At 41.6% G+C, this 25,431-nt stretch overlaps 2 protein-coding genes across 3 annotated transcripts in view; both read right to left on the bottom strand.

Moving 5' to 3' along the window:
• Positions 1–301: 301 nt before the first annotated feature.
• On the bottom strand, positions 302–16,006 carry GORASP2 (golgi reassembly stacking protein 2). The gene is made up of 10 exons (XM_083842497.1): positions 15,830–16,006; positions 8,628–8,708; positions 6,835–7,038; positions 6,352–6,438; positions 5,737–5,867; positions 4,985–5,117; positions 4,738–4,861; positions 4,290–4,376; positions 2,146–2,241; positions 302–1,358 (listed from the first exon to the last, which is right to left on the bottom strand). The coding sequence occupies exons 1-10, from the start codon at positions 15,890–15,892 to the stop codon at positions 1,039–1,041; spliced, it is 1,326 nt and encodes a 441-aa protein (XP_083698623.1). The 5' UTR covers positions 15,893–16,006; the 3' UTR covers positions 302–1,038.
• GAD1 (glutamate decarboxylase 1) overlaps positions 8,628–25,431 on the bottom strand; it is a 53,062-nt gene continuing 36,258 nt past the window's right edge. For both annotated transcript variants that reach the window (XM_083842468.1, XM_083842469.1), the window contains exons 18-19: positions 17,866–18,045; positions 8,628–8,708 (exon numbers count right to left, since the gene is read on the bottom strand). The gene's annotated coding sequence lies outside the window, so the exon portion shown is untranslated. The remainder of the gene's footprint in view (positions 8,709–17,865; positions 18,046–25,431) is intronic.

Here is a 25,431-nt window from a genome sequence, read left to right as displayed (position 1 = left end):
GTACAGCACACATACCAGGTTATACAGGTGTATGTCTACAGTTTATCTATAATTTTCATCCTGAACATCAATTTAAAAAAAACAAGTTTGAAACATTTGCAGGCAGATTTCATGACTCATTGCTACAACAGATCTAACCACTTCTACTGACCCCACCTGCACTAGAAGTCTGGCATTCCCCTCTTAGATCTGTTCCTCTGGACAGGAGCCCTTCCACTGATTTGTGCTTGAGAGTTAAGCTCAAAACAGTTAAAAGAATTTAAGCATTAAGCAAATAAACGTGCTATTTTGTCACATGGGATAAAATTCCAGGAATTTATTGCTGTATGTATGCTTAATCCATTAATTTGTCTTACAGTAGTCATGAAGTGCCAAATTGTGTGCTACATTTAACATTTCCTGCATTCCCTTCCAAATGCCATTTTACAGTGGGCGTGTGAAACAACGCAGCAGCGGTCACAAAACATGGCTTGAGCATCTCTCAAGAGCTCAAAATAAAGATTTGTGTACAAGCTGAATAACAAGATGTCAGTTAACAGGTCACTCAGCAACTTTAATAGAAATACCTTTAGGTGGAAGTTTTGCACTGTTAAAATTTACAACTCAGACTAAACATTCTCATCCCCACTGTAGTAACAAGATACTTGCAAAGACAAGAACTATGGTATGTAAATGTCACACGCAAAAACTGCTTCATTTCTATCAGAAGCAAAAGTTGCTAATAATAAGCAAGGAGAGGCCTAGCAGACTAAGGCTATCAGGCTATATTAAAAACATATACCTCCAAGTTTGGCAGTGGAATTCTATTTACCACCTTGAATTTTATTTTATTTTTTTTTTTGGCTAAGTACCAGTACTCTTCCTCCCCACCCACCAAGCACACTTTATAAATCCCCTTTATTTTTATTATGCCTCCATATTATTTACAGGATTCCTAAAGATTAAGTACAAACTAGTATGAAATTAATGATAGTTTGCTCTTCAAATATGTATCCCATGGCTAAATAAATACCAAGCCAATCCAACAGTGATCTGGAGTTATGATTCAGAAGCTTGTGTATCTGTGGTGCCAGATGTTTTCTCATTAACGGCCAAGGATTCACTTGATTTGTCAACAATAGTCACCTTAGAAGTTGGGGTAGTGCTATCCAAGGTAAGTGTAGAGGTCTGTTCTACATTTACAGTAGTGCCAGGGTCAACGGAAAAGCTTCCGGCTTGAGTCATGGAGGGAAGCAAATCTGTAGGCACTGTAGAAACCTCTGTGACCAAAGGAAGCAGGGGAACACATTTTGGTGGCATTGATAGAGGTGTTATTCCCATTAGATTCAGAGGTGGCAAAGACGGAAGAGTTGGCAAACCTAAAAAAAAAAAAAGGCAGTGAGCTGCTACATATCACAGATCTGGATAGATTCTGTTTTTGTTTAAAATCTTCCCCTTCTCTAATCCCCTACTTAATTTCAAGTGGCTACCTCTTCTCCAAGAGGAGCGTGAGCATGATATACCTGCAGCACTTATTCAGCAGACGAGTTTCAAAGCCCAATACATTTTGGATTTCGGAGACAAAGAATCAGGATAAACTCAAGTTTGTTTCCACCTCCGCAGAGGATTAGGACTTTAAGACATTAATACTGATGATTAGATTTTACTGGCTTTCACTTAAACTGCCAGAAACAAGAAATTAACGAGAACCTTACTTCATGTAAGCTTTCAATTTCTTTTTGCTTGCTCCATATGCACCTTCAGCAGTTTTATCTTATTCAAAACCATAAATCTAGCATTATTCAGTACTTTTGGCATTCAATCAGGGTTCTTCAATCTCCTTGTCCAGCAAACAAGGGAACACCTCATATTTTCTTCTACCCATAAAACTACATACTTTCTTTCTTGGCACAGGACAATCTCTCCTGGGGTTATAAATCAGGTAATATGAGATGAAACAACTAAACACAGACACAAGTTCAGAATTAGTTTATCTCAAAACATATTCCTTGCCTACCCCACCTGGGCACTAATGTCAACTCCCATCTCCGGCAAACGTTCAATTTATCCTCTTCAGGACTCCACCAGATGGTTCTAAATTAGAGTGTCAAAGATCATCAAGGAGAGACCTGCTATTACCATGTTTCAGTTTGCAGAAGCACTTACCAGGCTGTATGATTTCTGGAACGATGTGTGGTGCCGGTAAATTAAGTTTGGACAGATCAGTCAGGTTGGGAAGCCCTGCTGGTAATGGCATCAGACCTGAGAGGAAAGTGGAAAAATGACAGTTGAAAATTTCAAGCTTTTTTTTGTTCCCATCTCTGGGATCTTATTAATTATTTGAAGTTGTTTCATATTGCTTTACATCTTGATCATCATCTTTACATATAAAAATGCAAATTCACTTGACTTTCAACTTCAAGTTACACAATGAAAAAAGTTACCAACTGCAGGAAGATAGGACTAGTAAATACACAAACCCGATCTTTCACATTTTCCTGAGGAAAGCAGAATCTTATTTTAAGGAATAAACATTTTTTAATTTCAAAGTTCAGCTTTTAACAAAAATAGTTGTTTCACTGCAGCACTGTACCAGAAGCCTTCCATTCCTAGTTTGAATGTCAGAAGATCATAATATGAAATACAGGAAAAAAAATCAGTATGAAGGATCGGAAATACTATTCTTAGTCTTTTCTATTCAGTTTATAATTGAAGTTAAACAAAAATATATAGAAAAGGCAAAACAGTAACTTTCAAGGTCAGGAAAGATTGAAAATACAATACAAACATGCAATGAACATAACACATGGCCCTTCATCATTGTGTTTGCTGTAAAACATCTTTCCCCTCCTGATTCTCCTGTCTTAGAAGAGCTGCATTTCTGATACAATGGCTTTCTTCCTACTTTATAGTTAGTTCAAGGATGTCTAATTCTGAGGTAAATTGCTAATATTACAGTAGCAACAGGGAGAGGAGGGAGAAAGTCTAAAAACAGGCAACTGTACACAAATTTTGATTAAAAAACATCTTTCTTTACCTACCTGAGAATTTATTAGCCACAAAGGCTGACATCATCTGAGTCAAAGAGCTTTCAGTTCAGCTATAAGCAACTTTGATTTTTTTAATCTGAAAAAAATCTGAACTTCACACAAATTCACTCAAATATTAAACCTCCTATATATTTAAGGCTTACAATTTGCATGTCCATACTCATGAAATTGTAATGCAATATTCTAATAACTTTCAAAAAGGCAATGGTACTGTTCTAAGAACAAGGTGGAATAAAAATTCATATTTGCAGCTGTTTGAGGAGAGGGTTATGGATGCAGGAAAGGAGAAGACATTAACAGAAGCTAACCTTAGTGGTTTACTACTTTAGATATGCAGTACAAGATTAAAGTTCCCTGCTCTTGTATGCAGGCACTTAGCTCTCCTACATAATATTTCCTATGTTACAGACCATACCTCCATGCATTACTTAAAACCTTTATCTACATTTCTTATAGCCTACAAAACAAAACACAGTTCCTTCAGTGTTTTGGAAGTGCATGACTGAGTCCTGTACCAGTGCATCAATTACATGGCAAAATCCCATACAAAACTTATCTTACCCACTATAAATATTTCTGGAGTACTAGTGCTCAAAACACTTAGTATCAGGAAATAACATACAGTACTTTGGAGGCAGACTCTTGCTTTTATTATACAGAGTTTAGTTGCTAAATAATTCAGAAACAGTAACTGCAACATATAGTTCTATACTGTTAGCCCTCTGCTTATACTAAGAATGATCAATCTGAGCATTAAAAAGGAGCCTCCTAAAACTGAATTTTTAATAGGTGAAAGGAATGTAGGAACAGGCAAGGTATGCCTTCCCGAATCTTTTTTCGGTCTTTATGTCTGAACGAAAAGGACAAACAGGAACTCTGAAGCTACTTGCCAGAGTATTTTGCACCATACCGTTTATGAAGTATGGCAAGTAGCGATGTATCAAATCAAGAAGCGTTGCAAGCACAGCTAATACCTTCCATAGAAATCCAGAATGCTACATCTGTTGTGCAGGGGGGCCTGAAAGGTAAGTGATTATGAGCTTTCTTGCTAACTCAGTCCTCTGTGCTAGAACCATGTGCACAGCATGTCTATAAAAAAGAAAAGCTCCTAACATTGCAGAGGTTGTATAAAATTGTTCTGATATGAAATGCCTAAGCTGTACGAAGCTACATCCTGCAGCCCCAAAAGAGGGGTGGAAAAAGACAACACTCTTCACTTTCTCCTTTGTTTCAGAAGTGTTTTAAATGTTACCTACTCACCTGGTAATGTAGTTGCTGGATTAACTGGTGGCACAGAAGTAAGGGACTGACTGACTTGTGGTGGTAATAATGGAACTGTTGGAACACCTGGTGGAGTATACAGGAAAACAACACTAATTTTAAGCATACAACACTTCACCTCCCTTCCTCAAGGGAACACATGCCTTAAATAACTGTACAACACTGACGAAGAAAATCATTATTTAAAATAACACATTTCTGATAGAAGTTACCAAATCTTTTGTGAGCAGTGCTTGTGTTATGCTTGTGTTAAAGAGAATATAACTATTACAGCCTTTGTTGTTAAGAAAAGTTTTGGGAAGAGAGAAGTTTGGGGGAAGAGTCCCTCTTCTCCCTTTTATTAAATACATGGAAACACCTGTGAATCGAAAAAAAAAACACGTCAATATACCTATGCATTTCAGAAGTTAGTTACTTCCACACTAACCTGTACTGAGAACATTACTGACAGTAGTTGAGGGTGAACTAATTGAAAGTCCGGAGAGACTCTGTTCAAGTCCTGCTGGCCCAGGGGGTAATGCTGGCGAGGGATTAACTGATGACAGCTGAACCTTTCCAAAAGAAAAAAAAAAGTTACATCATTAGGGTTTGTTTTCACAAGAACCAGTAAAAGCAGAAAAGCAAGATAACATCATAATCCATTTTACGAAGCTAAAGGAGTGACTACAACTTACCTCTGTAAAGCCATCTTTGAGGGGACTGAGAGATGCACTAGGCAACTGTCCTGGGAGAGAGATTTTCTTTCCCTCTTCAAATGGGCGTGTAGGTATCCTGTGCAAATACCCATAGCCAATGCCACATCCTAGGCTTTTAAAACATGAACATTTAGAAGTCAGTAAAGCAACTTTATACTACAAACTGCACATCAAGCAAATGCATGAAAGACCCAAGATGCCAACAGGTTTCAAGATAAGTTCTATACAAATATCTGTGTTTACAGGAAAAAGCTAAATATTGCCTCATTTTCTATGGAGAAGTAATCGTTATGAGACAATAGAAAGGAAACTGTAGCTTTTAGCAATAAATATTTAGCACAAGTTTTATTGTTATTTGAACCAAGCAGCTGTATCAGGAATATACCTTTGCATTCAACTCACACCTGTTGTTTGCAGTCCTGTTCTGGGTACAGTGCGATACTGTACGAATATACTACAGCCTAATGTGTATTTGAAGTCTCATGCAGAAAGCAATCATTGCACTCCGTGCATTTTTGAACTAGCTAATTTCCTCTGCAAATATATCCCCCCAATTAGTAACTAAATCTGAATTTCAAGTATGTATGTAATTTACTATAGCAGAAACACCTTGGATATAAGAACAGTCTTTTCCCAGTTTTGCAGAGAACTTAAGGAAGCAGCTTTTAGGCTAGTGCTAATAAGAAAGTTGTCCCACTTTGCCCCAGCTCCCATGACATATTTTTTCTTACCTGCCTTCTCCACCCCAGGCAGAATTTGGAGTAATCACCACTTCCCGACAGTTATCTGTGTCTGTGTTGTATACATACAGTTTTAATGGCTTTGCTTCATGTGTTTCAATAAGGGAGAAGAGATCTTCAGACTGCAAAAGGATAATAATGAATGAGGGCTCTTTTGTCCTTATTTTATCACTTGATATGAGAATGATTATCTTCCTTGTCCTAACTTTCTGTAACAGAACCTACACGGTGCTGTTGTTGCGGTGCTGCTGTTTTATCACAAGGACAACTTTAAGTGCTTTGCTGGCACAACTCAGAACACATGTGGGACAACCCCATATCTTAAATCTGCTATTTGATATATTAACATTAGAGTACAAAATGTTTACATCTGACTTCGTAATGATATTTAAGAGCAATTTTTATTTCCAGAATTGCATTTAAGCACAATGCAGGGGCAACATGCCAGAACACCTTCCTCTTTGTATCAAGTTACTTCAATTAGCAGCGAACAGACAGAATAGAAGATGTTTCAAACCGCCTAGGTGCTGTTTTCTAGTTTAACAAAAAAAAATCAAGATGTTACTTACATATATATATGTATATAACTTATGTATATGTACATACCTCATTCATAACAGTATCTGCTCCAATGATATAGTCACTGTGAGGTCTGAGTCCAGCCAATGCAGCAGGAGAATTTGGTTCCACTTCCTGGTTTTAAGATGGAAAATTACGAAACAGCCAGAGTGCAGCAGAACAGTTACATATGCATTTCACACAAGTTTTGAGTGAGACAAACTCGTTAAGTTTTCAACCCAGTTAGTGAAACTAGTAAACTGAACTAGTAAAACAGCAGTGAGGTGACAGTCTCATTAGACACTATCACAAGGAGTTCAGAATACTGTGCAACAGCACTGATAAGAGATTTGATAACATAATTCTACTTCAAAAGCCTTTCAAAAAACAAAGCCAACAGAAAACAGACCAATTTCATCTCATAGCTTGCATACCCCCTTGCAAGTTACTTTTCTGTAAAAAGACTGAAAAACATTAACAGTAAGCAACATATTTTTGCAGTCAGAAAAATACTTGGAAGTCTGTACATACCAATACATGCCATACATTTTCGTTGGCTCCATCGAAGCTGCAGAAACGAATGCTCACCCCCAGCAGGCCCTGTCCACCCCACATGTTGCTGGGGGTCACTGATGTTTCTCTTAGTTCCAGCGTTTTGCTACTGTACACTAGCATTTTTACAGGTTTTTCAACATTTGCTTTCAACAGGTCCTTGAGAGTGTCATTGTCTTTATTCTGTTAATGTTGAAATAAGAGCTTGATTTAGCGTTGAACACAGTGAGCATCCAGTTCTATAGGATCACTATTGCATGTCAGAATTCCTATAAACACTAAGCATTATCAGAATATATCTCTACAGCTATTTCATAACAAGCTTTCAGTCCCTTCACAATTCTATAACACACCTCCAGAGAAAAACTGTGGTTTCACAGTAATAGATCATATATTCCAATTGTAAAAACACTTCAATTAAACCTATATATGATATGATATACGGGAAATTAACATATAAATATGGAGATATTCCTGTTTCCCATTCATAAACTTGGTACCTGTAACAAAGTTCACATCAGAAACATTCAATTCCTATAACATTCAAGTAATTAATGATAGAATTTATGCACTGATATTAACTAGCTCCAGTAACTTGTTTTTTGGTTACTCAAAACATAGAGCAACAGCATTTTTGGAACTATCATAGATGTTTGTGTTTTCTGTTGTGTTTTTTTTTTTTTTAAAGGACCAGTATATCAACAGCATCTGAGGCCATGTTTGCAAGAAGACATTGGGAATGCCTCTCTGGCAAGAGGGAGCAGAGGACAGGGACTGAGGCACCCCTGAATGAGCCAACTCTAGATTGTGAAGCCACGTACCAGCCCCACATGGGACCAAAGCCAAGTTGCACTGCTCACAGACATCCTGGTTACAGACTCAGTTACACCACTTCAGGCTCCAGCTTAGCATTTAATACAGCACTGTATTTTGCACATGGACATACACGTTGCTCTGATTAGTTTAACAGTCCTCAGGTAGTGGAATCTTAGGCCATGTAAACACGGACCTGTTTACTCAAAACCCACGCAGGACATAATGTGCAATTCAAATTCTTAATTCTGCAAGTAAATCTGTATTATGAGAATGCCAGAAAACTGATTTGAAACAGCAAGTTTTGAGAACTAACTACAGGGCCTACTTGTCATGCTTCCAGAGAACAAAATCACTTAAAGTAGAGCAGATATTTCCACAGGAGAGATAGGATACTTCATCCCACTCTGAGCTCTTTCCATATGTTCTTAGATATGCCCTGCAGCTTTGCAGAGTCTTTCTTGAACCAGCTTCACTGGAAGAGTTTACCCACAGCTGTTTTTTTCCACTGCTCTGATGGTTTGCTGTCTCACAACAGCTCAACTTGAAAACTTTCTCACATGATTCCTGCCCAACTAACAGCTTTGACAACAGTTCTTTCAACCAACTTGTTTTGACTGAAATGAGTTCACAAGTTTTCACACAAGCAGTTTTACAGACTGAACTGGAGGGGGCACTCGCACAAGCAGCTAGAGGTGGGTCAACAGCTAGTATTACCTTCTGCTGGCAGAAATGGTCACAGAGAGCATGTCTGTCTGCACTCTTACTCTCCAGCTCAATTTTTGATACAATTATAAGGTAAAGGAAATTGATTTCTGATGTAATTAGGCATTCCAATTTTAGACCAAGGATCAATATTATATATATATATAAATAAATACAATTGTTTATCTATAGAAATAAGATTCCCAACATGTTGCTTGTATTCAGTCAGTATTATAAAATAGCAGCACACTTACCAGTCTCGAACCATTAATAGACACAATAAAATCAAAGAATGGCTCCAATCCAGCCCTATGCCCTGGTGAGTTTTCTTGTACCTAACAGAAAATGAAACAAGAGTTTAGCAACAGCGTACCAATGCTGGTTTATAGATTAGAATTATATTTCTGGTTGTGCTATGTGTAGTTCTAGAAACTACTGATATTTGTACATACCATTTTTAGCATGTTCAGATATAAATTTTTGGACCAAAACAATACCTCCCTTAGGAAGTGTAAAAAGATCACTATATTTTATTGAGGAAGGACAACACTAAACAACCACTGGGACAAGCACTGCTTCAACATCTGTAGCAGTTAAATTGCAGACATTTATTTCAATAAAGGACATTATGGTCAATAGGCAAGCATAACAAATTCTGAAAAAGTTAGTTAAAAAGCAGCATCTTTACCCAAGTACCAACACTGGGCCCTGTTTTTCATGTTACACTTATTAGAGGAAAAGGAGAGTTAAATCTGCATAAGCAGAGGTTGTTATCTCATGATTAAACATCACCTGTTGACATTCTTGAGAAATAGAGGGCATGTGTATAACCTATGATTCATTAACATACCAGCAAGCCACAAGAAAAGGGAAGGATGCAGTGTTGCAGCTATGGCAGCTCAAATAATTCAACCACCCCACTAGGACAGGCTTAAGTGTTGGATATGCATTTGTCCCAGAATCTTAAAGTATGTTTTTAATTCCAAATGGAACAACTGAGAGACATATTCTGCCAGTGCTGGCTTTTCACTGTTACACGCATTGCCAATATAGACAAAAACTCCAACATGGTTGTCAGATTTTTCCTACAGCCTTTGGAGCAAAGTGTATCTATCTTTACTTGTCAATTGATTCATTTTACTTGCTGGCTTTCTTTTACATCCTACATTCATCTTCCAAATGCTCTAAAAAGCATCATTCCTAACAGTGTGGTTTCTTATATTACGTGTTAATCCATCTGACAAAACTGGCACAAATCTGATAGTTTGTTCAATACCAATCTGATTCTGCAGGAATTCAGTTTTCTTAGGATGAGTCATCTAAAAGAAAATATTCTAATATGGAAAGAAGTTAGATTGCTACTAAAACTGGCGTCAGACTATTTATCTCCACCTGACACAATCACAATGTCAGGGCTTGGAAAAAACACAGATTACTTGTGGATAGCCTTCTGTAACAGATGCCAGAAGCCTAGAATGTCAGTGTCACATAATCGAAACATGAACGAAAAATAATTTGGAATCAGTAGTTCCATTAATTGCTGTCAAAATTTGATAAAGCAGCCAACAAGTACAAATTCAACACTATCTCAGCCAAAGCAATAAAAACAACTGAGGTAGAAATAACAGAAACCCACATTTCCAACAAGATCCTGAAGTGTGTCTACAGAAGTGTCTCTTCAAGACAGCTGCATGCTCCTTGGAAATGAAAGGTATTATCCCAGGTGCCAGCTATTAACTGCATGGGACCACAGCTCTCACTCACCAGCGCAGCCCAGCGAGCCAGAAGCACTGCACCACGCTATGAGGCCAGTCCGTGGGTTCGAGATACCTCTTGCCAAGAGTCACTAGGGGTAAGAGAGCGAGCTGCGCACCGGGTCAGGGGTGAGAGTACAAGCTACACTCCATGTGGCGGGCCCTCTGACACAATTGCACAGAAACTCCTGGGCACACTGAGGATGTGTTGCTTTGACTTCAGTGAACTGTACCCAGAGCTCATCTTTAACTTCAGGTATTAAAACTTCCAATAACATAAAACCTCGGAACAGCGTCCACAAACAGAAACTGTAGCTTATGAAAAATGTTACAGAGAGGCTGGGTGATTATTCTGCTCAAATACGGAGAGCATTACCTTGCTAAGTCAGGTACTCGAGGCTTTTCCACCAAAGAAAGGTTAAACAAACAGTTTCATGAAAGCAGTAAAGAACTCCAGTTTCCGATGGACATGTTCCATAATTGCATTCTCAGGCTTGAAGCTTCTCCTGTACTCAAGTCATTCAAAACATCCTTTCCTCAGATGTGGTTCTTCTAGTAGCTAATGAAGGATGAGCTTGTGCTGTTTGTTACTCAGTTTGGGGAGGGCACAAAAAAACGCTTTATAGGGTCTCCCTCCCTCATTCCACCACCTATTTCATGCTCACATTTTGTATTTTCTAATATGCCTGACAAGAAGGCTTTCCACCTAAACAAAATCAGCAGATGGTTTCAGAAATTATTGGGAGAACTCGTGAAGTCAGAAAATGTCATCTTAAACCTCATCAAGAAAAATGAGTAAACCCAGCAACCCGATACATTTCTTCAGATAACATACCAGATTGTTAGACCTAGATACACATCATGGCCTTGAAATCATGAAAAGCCAGATGTCAGCCAGCAAACAGCTGCAAAAGCAGCCCTGACATGGTCCGCTCTTCATTCAGAGATTTTCCTCCATTTCTAAATGCATTCCTTAAAAGAAGAAGAAAAAGCCCAACCCCTCTGCCACAACATCCTTCCCACCACAACCTCACATATGACAGATTACATCCTGAACCTTTTAAACCAACAGCGACCAGTATTCAGTAAGGTAATCTTTTAAAATTAGAAAAACCTACAAAAAATGAGAATTACATACACTCAGCATCTATCAATGTCAAGCTCACTGACACATGAAACGTATGGATTTGGTATTCTAAGTACATTACTTACAGTCTGCCCAAAACTGATGAAGGCACAGTGAGAGCTTCCAAGTTCTGAATGATTAGTCCGCAGAAATTATCTGTAGATGTTGAACACTTTCCCCCATATCCATCTGAACCCTGAACATCTTTACACGGTCTGTTTGTAAAAGTGCTTGCAGAAACCGCCAGGAAGCTGTCTCTGAAAGTAATCAAGCTCTTATAACTGCATAAATCACACAAACATGTGTACCTCTACCCCTTCTGTCACCGCGTGTCCTCATCCTGTGATGTACAGGTTCAGTCACAAAGTTTCATATTTCCCTAGCTTGTTTGGGCCCGATGCCACTGATGGAAAAGCATTTTCATGCCTGATGGTCCCAGCAAAACCCCTAAGTGCTGCACTTGTTCCACGTGAGAGTTCTCCCCCTTGAAGAAGCAGCACGCTCAGCCCTGCGTGACACCAGCAGTGACCCCACACAGCTCCCACGCTGCGCCATCGCGTTTTCAGCCATCCATCTGCCACCACCGCTGCACAGCGCCACGCACACAGCACAGCTTTCTGCTCCAAGCCCTGGTCACGAACTACAGCAATGAAGGGTAACTAGGTGTCGTAGGAAACACGAAGGCACAGGAACCTTGCTGCTAGTGATGGAAATAAAGGTTCCATTTATAGGTACATAAATTCTGGGCCTCCTGAGCAATCCCGCTTTGTGCTTCTCTGCTTGTATTTCCCAAGTCGGTCAGTAACCAGCCTTTATAATCGAGTAAGGACTGAGAAAAAAAAAACACCAAGTATTGCCACTTACAACAGATGCGAGTGCAGGCAAGATACCATCCACAGCAGCTTAGGAAGCCTAATTCCCTAAAAGCCAGCTGTTACTGCAGCCGTGTAAGTTACAGCCACCTGTGGGTAAATGCCCTGACTTTCTGTGAGTACAGAAAAGCAGTGCAATAGACTACCAAGAGGAGCTGTGGAACTGCTGCCACCAGAGGCTTGTAAGAGCAAGCAAAGAAAATATCAGGAATGCCGAAAGTCAGAAGGTAGAAAAGGGCTTTATGGCCCTTCCAGCCTCATATAATGCTGCAGGCCCTCAGCTTCTCACCAAGGAGGCAGCACCCAGACAGCAGGACTGCTGAGCACATACATCACACGCACTACTTACTTCACTTTTAATTCACTGTCAAGAATTAAGCAAGGAAAAAGTTTCAAGGTCAAGACACTAATAATAATCTGTACAACAAATAAGATTTCTTTTTCAGTAAATACATAGTATTTCTTCTTGCTAAAACCCCTTCTCAACACTATCCCTTGTAACTACATAGTATATATTTATTTCACACATTACAGTATGACTGCTTAGCAACACAGTGGTCACAATTTTAAGCCCTGAGCCTCCGATGCTACAGCACATGGAATTAGGCATGGAAACCATGATTCTCAAAAGCAGATGAAGGCTCTCGTCACTTTTGAAAGTCACATCTTACACTAGTGTCCACTTAAACCTTTCAGAGCTTGGCTGCAAGCACTAAATACACAACTTCTAGGGAGCAAAAGCTTCAAAGCATTTTTTTTTTTCCAAACAAGAAATCCTAAGTAATATTTACTTTATTACCAACAAAATGCTGAATAAAGTTTTTTTTTTGTAGTTCTTCTGCATGTTCTGTAATAGGTAATAAAACTTCATTACGTATAGCCTGTGAGCAATTCCTCTGTTAGGGCTTATAACCAATTTTATTTGTCAGCTATTATAACACATTACACAGTATAACTGTATTGAATTTCCTTATGAACAACCAGCTTTTAAGAGAAAAAGCTTTATAAGCTTTTTACAAGAAAATAGATTCCCTCCGCACAGCACCAAGTTTTACTTTTAACACAGAGCATTCACACTGAGCACTTAAAAACCGAGCCCCCTTTAGAAAAGAAGAATCCTCTTCATGGCTACATACTTGCATCTCTACTATAACAAACCGAAGCAAAAGTTAGAAATCTAAACTTCAGGCATGGTGGTTCACTTATCTTTTTGTGAGAACAGCATATGACACAGCAACATACAGACCTCTAGAAGATAAAAATTATTGTATTGTTTATTTTTGAAAAAATTGTCAAATTGAGCGTGGGCAAACTATAGCAGTTTTGCATTTGCAATGCTGGACAGTAAAGTTTTTCAAAATTACACTTCAATCTGATTTGAAGAGCAGACATAAGTGTCTACTGAGAATACACAGAGGCAGACAGTCGCCCTAATCCACCACGTAATTGTATGTTAAAAAGTGTTTCCAATGTAAGAAGAAGCAATGGTGAAAATCCCCAGAGTTAAGTAACAGTGCACGCTATCAGCTGGGGAGGCACTGGTTAAACACAAGATTTATCAGCACATTACACAATCCAGTAAATGAAAGCCTAACAGCAGAATTGTGTATAACGAATAAAAACATGTTCTAAAGAACTGATTCAAACACAGGACAGACAGATCATTAGGTGTACCCGTGAAGGGGTGATGGCAACAAAACAGTCTGCAACTTTATCTCCATCTTAAGAAAAAAAAAAAAGCTACATTTCAGTGCCTAGGAACCCCAACAGCGCAATCCACAGCAGCTTGTCCCATCGGGGATGAGTGTGATGAAATTGCTTTCCTTCTACAACGCTTCAGTCCTGGAGGGTTCATATTTCCTGTTACAAGTGCACTGATAAAAAAGCCCACAATGAAAGCAATGCTGCATTGCATATTAGCAGGAGCTGCCAAAAAGACTCAAGTAATCTTTTAAAGGAAAGTGAAAAGAAGTGAGAAATTAGTGATTAAAAAGTCTGTATTATTCCCTTGGCTCTCTGTTCTGGTCCTGCTCGGAGTGACGGGAATGGCACTTGCTACCAGCCCCGCAGGGAGGCAGCCGGTGCGGTCTGGAAGGCTCGCTGTCAGAAACCCGTGACGTGCAGCTGCCTGGGCAGCTTCTGTGTGGCTCCCAGGCCCGCCAGTCTGATTTACGTGAGTAAAACACCGAGCTCAGAACTCACGTTTGAGCTTGAGTATAAAGTAGAAGACAGCAAGACCACTGCTCAACGCGCTGCCAGAGGCTGGGCCACACAGACAGGCCAAGTATTTGTGCAGAGCTCCTCCAGCAGCAGGAGCTGAGCACCTTGCTACAGAACACCAACTGCACAGCTCAGCTTGGGGAAACTAAGTTGGGAAATTCTGCTCACATACATTTCAATTTAAACATTACAAATTATAATTTTATGAAGCTTCAAAGCTTTTCTCAACTTTGAAACTACAAACCTAACAACGTATAAGCACCGGCCTTGCTCCTATTAGGCTGCGATCGTGGTACAATTTAAGATGCCTATCAACAGGAAGAATAATTGTTCATTGTCGTGGCATCTGAAGACTCAGCAGGAAGATAAAGTAGTGAAAAACAGAAACATCAGTCTGCTTGCAACAGCCTGCAGGTCCTTTCCTGTATTTAATGGAAAACTGGCGGTCCTCTCACAAATCAACTTCTTCAACGTGCACCTACCAATTATAGTTAGAGACCAGTAATCAAACACTGCCACCTCAAGTCACAGCAAAACCATTACAACCAGAAGGTGCCTAAATGAAAACAAAGTTGCCAGATTCAAGTAGGATTATAATAAAGAAGCAGATTGTGCTTCACAGAAGAGATGCACCTCAGTTTACTAACAAGCTTTGACCAAACCACATGAACTGCTGAATCTGACAGAGCTGACATTCTAACTGCAAGCCACTTACTTATTTTACGGCCCCTGAAAGTAAGAAGATAGTATTTACGCTATTCCATTCTAAAGAGTAAGTGTCTTCCACAACATGCCTTTTTCACCCGCCATCCTAAAACAAGGTATTTTGTGGAGGAAAGGAAAATCCAAAATGGATTGTTATATATTACTAACATTATAAAGGAGAAACAAAGACCCCCATGACTTCAGCTTACATGGGAAATTTTCTACCAGACGAATAGGTGTTATCAGAATATCAACATTTGCTTTCCAAAAGCATCACCCAACATTTTAACACCTAAGAGACGACCTCTGTTCTTCCCCTACGTACAGCTGTAGCTCACCGCTAACAGCCACACCAAGTCAAAGAAGCACTAATCCACACGGGCACGCTTCTGCAGCTCCTTCACACCCCTGGCACGCGGGGCCAGCCCGAGTCGGGGAGCTGACGCGGTAAAACCAGGCGCAAACGAGCTCCTCCACAGCAGCGCCCGCCCGGAGGGTGCCGTGAGGGTGCCCTCGCACCGGCCGTTGGCCTCCAGGCCCCCCCAGGGCCCGCAGAGGCGCTCCCGGAGCCGGCCGCTCCTCGCGCGCCGCCCGCAGGCCGCAGCGCCGCCCCGCCGGGAGCCCCCCGGGCCGCGGGAGCCCAGCCCCGGCCCCGGCCCCGGCCCCGGCCGCTGCTGCCCCGCGGTGCCGCCGGGAGCCCCCGGGCAGGGGAGAGGCCGCGAGGCCCTAACGGCCGCGGGGCCGCCCCCTCCCCTCCCGCCGCGCGCCGCGGCCCTCACCCTCAGGACGTGGTAGCCCTCGGTGCCGCCGCCGGGGATGTCGACGCTCTGCGAGGCGCCCATGGCGGCGGGCGGGCCGGCAGGCAGGCAGGGCAGTGCAGGCAGGCAGGGCAGGGCAGGCCCCCACGGACGTGGCACCCGCTCCTCCCGCCCGCCTCGGCAGGGGCGGGGCGCGGCGGCGCGGGGCAGGCCGGGACGGGGGGGGGCAGCGCCACAGCGCCCCCTGCCGCCGCCGCCGGAAGCGGGAGCAGCAGGACGAGGGGGCGGGGCCGGACGGTGGCCACGAGGGGCCACGCGCCGCCCGCCCGGCACTGGCGCCCCCTGGCGGCGCGGGGGGGGCAGCGCCCTGCGCCGCCCTCAGAGCCCAGGGGCGGTGCTCAGGGAGCGCTGCGGCCGCCGCTCGTGTTCAGTAATGCACGAAAGAGCAGCGTGTGGTGAGCCGGAACACGGCGCTGAAGATCCTGGGTATCCTGAAGATCCTGATGTAATCACTTCATTACAAGAATTCACCTCTAGGATCACCAAAGGCAGCAGTACAAAGTAAAAAGGCAAAGCAAGTAACACGTAACTAAACTCTATCTGACAAGAAATCCTGTGGTCTTCATAGGGTACGAGAAACTTACTGCAGCACATTGTAACACCTACATGAGTTGATAAAGGAAGAGTCACCCAAACAAGGCCAAGAATTTTACCAGCTGAAGTACATTTTCTGCTTCCATACATACGCCATTTCAATTCTGAAAGAAATTCCCAGCCATATTCTTTTCTTTCTTTGCTATTAGCAGTTTATGAGGGACAGCATCACAAGACATCCAGGCACAGCAGTTTTGGTTCACTTCCCTTTATCCAAAGCCTTCTACAAGATCCACAGCTGGTGTCAAACTGCCACCCATGGTCATTCTTCTGTGCTCTTCTGGGAGAGCAGCTCCTTATGTTGCTAGGCAGGTGCCATCAGTTTTGTGGACTGCTTGTAGGTGTTCCATGGCCGCGAGGCAGATGCTGGACAGGTGCTGCCCTCCCGGTTGGCTGCCTCTGCCATGCCAGCCCCTCCTTTGCTGTCTCTGTGGCCAGACAGTTGACAGCTGCTGCCTCACACTCAGCAGAGGCTGGCCATGCCCGCTGGCATCCTAGCTCCCCGTTTTCTCTCCCTCGGCTCTCCTGCCATCTCTGCAGTTACTTTGTTTGTTACATGGTAGATTTCTGCACCTCTCCGCACTAAAGGCCCAGGCTTTGATTCCCTTTTGTCTCAGCTTTTATTATGGCTTCCTTCCGTCACTTCTGGCCCAGGATGGATCAGTGACACAGCCAGGCTCTAGCACTGACTGGCTGGGGACACATTTCACCGTGTCACGCCCTCACCACACAGAGGAACTCAGACATGCCTGAGTAATGATCTTCACAGAGCAACCTGAAAGGAGCTCTGGATCCAGCCAAGCCCCAAACTGCTGGCTCTGACACTGATCATTCAGGGTGTTCAACCTGTGGGCTTATCACGTTATTTTAGACTTTGATTTTGCTGATATTTCATGTGCTGGTTTTAAACATCAGTGGTTCTCAACACCTCCACCCCTTCACAGCTAGGCAAATGGCACATCAGCTTTTTGGTTTGCTTCAGCTGGTCCCATCTAGACCAGTTCTCCTGGGGCACTGAGCACAGATGCACCAAACTGTGTAAAAATACACCAAGCTGTATCAGTTCAGAAACTACACAGTTACAACAGGCACAGTGTCATGGGTAAAACCTCAGGGCTAGTGGGGAAACAAGACAACAGAGATTTTGTGACTGTGAGTCTGCTTGGACACTATGTCCTCTGAGAGCTGGTCGGTGCTGCTGCTTTTGTTGTCAGTTTGTCTTATTCTCACAGACACAAATAAATTCTGTTTCCTTCTTCCCCAGGAGATCTGTAAACGTCTCATGCCTGCACGTGGTGCACCCCTTCAGAGAAATAGTAACCTGGCACCTCTCTGGAGATGTAAGCCACATGCATTACTGCAAGCCCTGAGATGCTTTTTTGTAGGAACATTATTAGCCTTACCACAGCATCTCAGGTTTCCATCAAAATGCTGTCACTCCTTTTGGGCTGGTTCCGCTCTGGTGAAGAAGGATGTTCTTTGTCAATGTCCACTGACTCCCATTAAAGGCTGAACTGAAACACCAGATTTATCTGATGAAGTATCTTTGGTCTTGGTCCAGCATTCTATAGTGAAAGGCTAGTCTGTGAAGAAAAAGAACATTTAAAACCCTCTTAAGTGAAAAGACACAAAACTTACATGGGAAATATGGAACAAAATTGGCCGAAAGTATCACTTAAGACCTAATGACAACAAACTTCATCTGCAGAAATTAACTAACAATATAACCTACCTGTTCCTTTCTGTATGTAACTCAGCAGCTGCATTTCAAAAGTAATTAAAGTTAATGAGCTGTGCTTTGTGGTGGAATCATGAAAACTTAATTGGCATAATTAGTTGTGAGATAGCAAGTGCATCTTCCTGGATAACAACATGTCATCATTTGATAAGAGTAATAATGAATTAACAAATAAATCACGGCCCTTCTAATATGCTAGTAAAATAATGAAGGAGAAGAAACACATATGTGCAAATGATGAATTATTAGTCTGGAGACTGCATACAATTGTCTGCATGAGACGGATGTTGAAGTGGCCTTCTTGAAACTGTCAGCTAAGGCTCTTGGCTAAAATCCAGTTCCCAACAGATGAAACAGCCACGCTGACCTTTGGAGAGGATGTATTTCAAATGCTTTCAGCACAGGCCAGCATCCCTCTGCAGAGCAGGAAATACAGTGGCTGAAGAAAAGCAGCTTACTTTCCCTCCTTAATCCCTTCTGTATTGTTGGTGCTGGGCAAACAGGAATAAAGATGGATGGAGAAACCAGTGCATGTGCAGCAGGAAGGGAGCTACTGAAATAAAAAAGCACTAACCAACAGGTTTGACCCAAAGCATCCAGGGGCTAAGACAAGCAGTAAACGATGATTTATTGCAGAAATGTCCTCAAAGTGAAACATACACAAATACACCAGAACAATAGCTTTTGAAGCGTTATTAAGAATCGGTAAATCATTTTAATTACTGTGTGCCTTTAAAACTAAATTAAGTGAATATTGCCAGAGTTATGGGGAGGCCTGCATCTCCAGTGGATAAGGTAATAAAAGGGATTGTCCCAGTAATCAAACACTAAGAGGAGACAGTTTTAGGCAGAAACAGAGCTGCAGTGTCCAGTGACTGAGAAAAGGATGGGACACAAGGAAGTTCTTGGTCATAACATCTTTTATCCCTTAATCAACCTCATTCATTCCTGCCGTAAACATATTGCCCAGCACAAGGAGCTGCAGGTCAGCATATCTGCTTGTTGAGTCCGGTCATAGCGTAGCAGGACTGGGGTTGGAAGGAGCCATAAACAGTCTGATGTATGTCTAAAAACAACTCATCTGTTAGCAGTGCTCAAGGAGATTTGATCTCCTTTGCAAGAGTGCAGGGAACAAACCATGGCCACTTGGAAGGCATCCACCTGGCTTAGAATTTCACATTACTAGAGGGCATAAAGCACAGACCCTTCAGCTCTATGGAAAAGTAGCTCTAGGCTGCGCAAATGGCTGCTAAAAGCCTGCTGACACAGAGAAGCCTTAAACCCATCCATTAGGCTGCACTAGTACCCACATACACATACTCACTGCCTTAGTTCAGGAGCCGTAGGAGTTTTGGGACTGAGGTTAGCTAATAAAAAAGTAAGCTAGGGATGGTCAGCATTTGTGCAAATGTGAGAGTTGTGAGGCTGAAGAACCTGTGCTTGACCTGCTACTGGAGACAGCTGTGAAAAGAGCAGACCATGTGTGAAATGTAAAGAGAAGTAGCATTGAATCCCTTTGAATGGAAGCCAAGTGTTAGTGAGCCTCAGACCAAATAACCCCTTACAAATAGGCAGGCTGTGATTAAATACTATGGTCTGATGCTCTAAAAGTTAATTAAATGCAGGAGTAATGTGGGGCTTTTTAGAGCTGTTTTTATGGCCGTTAGTTGCTATGCAGCTGAAAAGAGAATGAAATGCAAACAAGGAAGGCGCTAGCTGGACAGGTTGCTCTCAGATGCAGTCTTCCCAGGTACAATGCTGCAGGGCTTGCTCTCCCTTGTGCTCAGCAAGGCACAAGAAGACCTCTCTGAACTCAGAAAGCCAAGTCTTGACCTCTTGACATTTTTTACCACTACAAAAAATCCAACAATTTTCATTGTATTATTGCTGAATTACATCATTGCACAAGGGAGGAGAAGCAGTTTGTGTGAGATAATTAGGAAAGACTTGTCCCCCCCAGAGAAAGAGCTGGAGCTAAAAAAACTTAGCTGAAAACTCAAACTTGCAAATGCTGTGACATGCAGCAGCTTCCTTATGTCAGTGGGAGGGAAGAGCCACAGTGTCAGCAGGATCTGACAGCACACTGTAGGGTGGCAGATAGCTGGCAGAATTGCTCTCTGCTTTTCCCCCAGAGCTCCTGGCATGAGGACATATTAGAGATGTAGTCAGTGTTGTCATGCTCTGGTTATTATCAGGAACAGCTCCTCTGGCTGCTGTAATTTGCACTGAGGACTGCAGATGCCATCAACAGATCAGAGGGAGAGGGATTGTAAAGGTAATCTACAGCCTTCTTCCTCAACTGAATTGAGTCCAGAATTGAGACTTTTATTTCAGAAATCAGAAACTCAGCAGAACTAATTTGTGGAGGTGCTATTAATAAACCACAGGAAATTAACTAAAACTTTAATTACTTTGCTAGTAGAAGTGATTGGCTGTAATATGGGTTAACTCTGCTTTTTTTCCCAAAGCTACTGAAGCCCTAGTTGTTTTCTTTGAGTTGGACAATGACAAGTAGTTTTCAGACAAATTTGGAAGGGGCATGGGTTTGACAATTAATGTATTATAGTAGTCCGTTTCTGACAGAATAGCTTTTTATCGTCTGACAACCTCTACTTGTTTCCTGTGGACACAGTGGTTTCACTTAAGACTAGAAGGCAGTAGATGAAATCCCCAAATTGACATCTGCTTCCACAAAGATTTGAAAATGTGTGCTTCAGTCTTGGAATGGGCTCAGTGAAATGAATGCCCTCAGCCTTCTGCCTCCAGAAGTTATTCCTCTAAACTTGTAATCCTTACTCTGGTTTGTTTTCCCATTTCATATAGCCAAATCAGATCCCGATTTCTGTCCCAAAGGACAACAGTAAGCATTTTTAAGGAGTGTATGACTAAGAACAGGCATAATAGAGAAGAATAATCTTGAAATATGTATCCTCACAATAAAAGATGCATTGGTGAATTGTAAAGAGAGGGCACAGAGTTAATGGAAAATGTCAGAATGTCTCAAAGATTTGCTTGATTATTACCTAGGAAATAACACAGTGTACATGAAATCATGGACAATGGGTTTGCTTCACTGTTAAAACAGAAAAGAAGTCTCTTTAAATTATATTGGGCTGAAAAGAGGGTTTATAATAGAAACATTGATAGAATCTTAATTATAGAAGCAAATTGCTCAGACTAAGGTTCTGGCCACCCAATTTAGGAATTAGAATGCAAGTATTTAAGAGGCTTAATAGGCCTGCTACTATTCAGCTGCAGATAGCAGCTGGCTTTAGAGGTACTGTAGCTAGAGATGTTGTGTAAGGAGGGATTATAATGGAGGATAAATTAAGTAATTTTAAACCACTTCATTACATGATACTTACATGGGCTATTTGTCAGTCATTTTCAACCCAAGTGGTTAGCCAAAAAATAGGAGTTTTAGAAATAGCTTACAATAAGAGACTTGGGTGATAGTCAAAGATTTGCTGCTGCAATCCTTTTTGTTTACCAAGAACATGTTAAATCCTGTTTTGTTAAACATAATAAACCAAACAAAAGAAGTGTTTTTGCTCACTAGAATCCCTTCTAGAGTATGTCTTGGTTGTCCAGTACTTTCTACAGTGGTATGTACTATTCCAGTTATGGTTCTATAAAAGGCTCTAAATTCTTTTATTTTAAATGAAGAAGTCTGCCACACTTTGCTTCTAACAACCCTTATTGAGAGTTGAGAATGAAACAGAAATGACAAGCTTAGGTATGCACAAAAACAAACAAAACCCCTACTTCTGAGTTTCCCATCTCAAGGTTTATGCATTGAGACAAAACAGCAGCAGAACAGAAACACAAACGTACGTCTTGACTGTATTATCTAATTGCTAGGTTCTGCTGAGCGATGTTAGGAACATCTATTGATGAAGACTCTACTCGAAGAAAGCAGTACAGGAGAAAGGCTTATGCTAAAGAGGTCTCATATTAAAAATGGACCGTGTATTAAATCTTTTACTGTCCCATCTTGAATGTTGCTCCATGTATTGTACCTGCCACAAAGGTTGAACACAAGGCCCTTCTTGGCAGAAAGTCCAGACCTTTTCTATAGGCCTTAAAGAGTTATTGCAAACATGCTAAACATTAAGAAAAGAAATTGCACTTGGCTTGACAGACTTGACCAGGAGTGTCAAATATAGTTATTCAGTATCAGGAACAAAAGACAACCCTGTGATGGTTTCATCCCCAGTATTTCATTTTATAGATTTGGTCTTCACAGACTTGGCTCTCAGATCACAAGAGCAGCTCTAAAAGCCATAAGAAACAGGAATGGCATATGTATCGAGGCACAATTACAGGAAAGTTGCCTCTCTGGAAAACCCTGACGTTTTCGTCTGTTTGCCTGAATACAGAACAGTGTCCTTTAGAAACTGGTATCATCCACAACAGCAACTTATATAAATGCTCTCATATCCCACAGATTGCTACTGCTGGGCTTCTGCCACTTTGTCGTGCCTGGGACAGGCAAATAGTACGAGAGAAGAAATATGTAGGACCTAGAAGGTCCCTCTTTACAGAAAGAAGGAATAAAACAAATGTTATCACAGAGAATTTGGGTTATGCAGGACAAATAGCACACTAGGACAGTGACACTGGGATGATTTGACTACATAGGCTACACGTGCTGTTCACAATACTCCTCTTCCCTGTTTATGGAGCTCCAGCTCTCTGACAACCCTCCTACGAGCTTTCATTAGTCACAGAAGGCCACATTCCTCCATCTTTTGGACAGCTACAAACTAAACACCATTAGCCTCTTTCCAGCCATGCTTGAAACAATACATTGCTAGCTCAGAGAAAGCAATCTGCCTTAGCCTCAGGAAAGGATCTTTTTAGTCTTCGTTATGTTTTGAGTTATTTTCATGCCTGACATGTTCTATGAAAGCTTCCACAACCACGTATTTCTTAAGCTATCGTTAAGCTCCCTTCAGAAAAATAAAAATAAAAATCTTAACTTCTTCTTCTCCTTTATCTTTTCTTGCCCTGAGAAGTCTTTTGTGATTTATTTTCTTCTGCCACAGCAGCTGATAACTTTTTTTCTTTCAGGCCTTAAGGGAAAGGATTCTTTTATCTTCCACATGAAAGTCTTTTTTTTTTTTTTTGGGGGGGGGGGAGGTGGGGAGGGGGAGGCATTAAGCAAGAGTAGGATCTACTAAGTTTTCACTGTTATTTATCACATCACTGAGACAGCAGGATGCCTCTGCTGGGACCTCGTGAACTTTATTTATTTGGAAATTAGATTTGGAAGTTTGAATGCTATCAGACAAACTGGCAACATAATACAATATGTGCCCTGGGAGTGGCAGTCTTCTATGCTAACATTTCTCAAATCATTACCTTAAAATTCTAGTAAAAATGCTACTTGATAGCATATGCTTCAGGTAGAGTTATTAAAGCCAGCCAGAGGATCCTTCTTTTTAAGAATTGCCACTGGAGAAAACAATAACAATAAAAAAAAATGGTTAGGAAAAAAGAGAAGTATTGGGATATAATCAGATCCTATGAGCCTAGCCATAAAGCAGTGTCATCCCAATGCACTATCCTGCCTTTTTCCTCAGAAGGTTGACTTTGTGCTCTCTCACATGTACTAATGAAAGTGGCGAAAGGCTGAAGTTGAGGTGAATTCTTCCTTCACTGGCTAGGCTACCTGAGCACTCTTGGCACTGTTTCCAAAGAGGAAATGCTACAGGACTTCCTGAAGGAATTAGCAAAACCAATGAGTTTTAGAAAGAGTAAATATGTCAGAACTTACTTCCACTGCTATCTAAGTATGTTAAACTAAATTAAAGTATAACTCATGATAAGATGCAATATCCCTGCATAGGCATTTATTTCATGTGGGTTTTCCATTTCACTGCAGACAGACAGAGCTCACTCTACGTCCTGCAGTGTCCTAAAGGCAGCAGCAGAGGCTGTCACACACGTGTTGAGCTTAAGCATCAAATGAGCAGTTTGTCATCTGAATTCACCACAGTGAAAGCCAAATGACACAGAAAAATAATGCTTTTCCATGTTGCTGACAAGAATGATTCAATGGTCCTTGCTAATACCACCTGCTCAAATGCTTTTCTCAGCAAACACAAAGTATGGGAGATGGGAGCTGGTGAGTCCAGCTGGGTCCCAGAAGAATGTGATGGAATGTGTTTTGTTTACTTTGAGATGAGATTCGCAGGTTTCAACGTAATCAACTGAATTGGTGACTTAGTGTAATGTACCAGCTGGAAGACTAGTGCCACCCCCTTTGTTCCTTCAGTCACTGGCTCTTCTCTTGCTGTTCGAGGTAGATCACCATTAGAGCTAAGGTGTTTGAGTCCTGCATGGACCAGAGTACTTCTCTGAATGCAGTGACTAGCTTTTAAGTACAACACACTGTGAGGATAATTCAATAATGATTGCATCTTAACCATTAGAGGGCTTCTTCCTTCCTACTTGTAGGGGTAGCATTTTGTCGTGTTGTAACTGATGAACAAAGCATTAACTAGGACTTTCAAAGATGTTTCTGGAAGACCTTACAGCTCTTTTCAGGAACACAGACATCACCTACCTAGTGTATTTCTTTGAGTGTCTTGCCTTGATTTGGTCTCAGGGCCAGTGCCCTAAGGGATTTTCCACACGGCTTTTAGATCCCATCACAAGCTAGGATGTTACCCTAAGCTCAGGCACTGCTGGAACAGGGGTCTGGGCTGAGAAACTTCCAAGAAGGACACAGCAAAGCAACTTGAAGAAAATGAAAGACATAATCATTTGGGATTTTTCCTACTTAAGTCAGCATGAAGGGGAAAAATGCAGTCAACATCAGTCTAGCAAACAGAAGTGTGGAGGAAATTACTGTGGCCAGGAAACAAAAGGGGACATGGCAGTTTACCCACTGGTTTCAAGGGAAGCCACAGAACTGTTTAGAAAAGGAACAAGGAGTAATGCAAGAGTCTGAAATTGCAGTCTAAGGCCCTGATCCAGCAGGAGCTGAAGAAGTCACAGGCTGGCAGTCACAGCCTGCCTGGGAGCAATTCTCAGATTCAGGTCTTGATGTGAGCTCTGTCCTCACCCAGCCGCCTGTGTGCTATTTTCCACCTTCTGCCCTTCCCTCCAGTTATTGCTTCTCTTTAATGACTACTGAGAACCCAGTGGGAAACACAAAATCTGCTTAGTGGGGGTTGTATGCAAACTTTACAGAAAAGTATTTTTTCATATTAAAATAACAAAG

This window comes from Anser anser (assembly GCF_964211835.1).
Source record: "Anser anser genome assembly, chromosome: 6".
Classification (NCBI taxonomy): Eukaryota; Metazoa; Chordata; class Aves; order Anseriformes; family Anatidae; genus Anser; species Anser anser.
The sequence above is the reverse complement of the archived record's forward strand: the minus strand, read 5'-3'. Positions and strand labels throughout refer to the sequence as shown.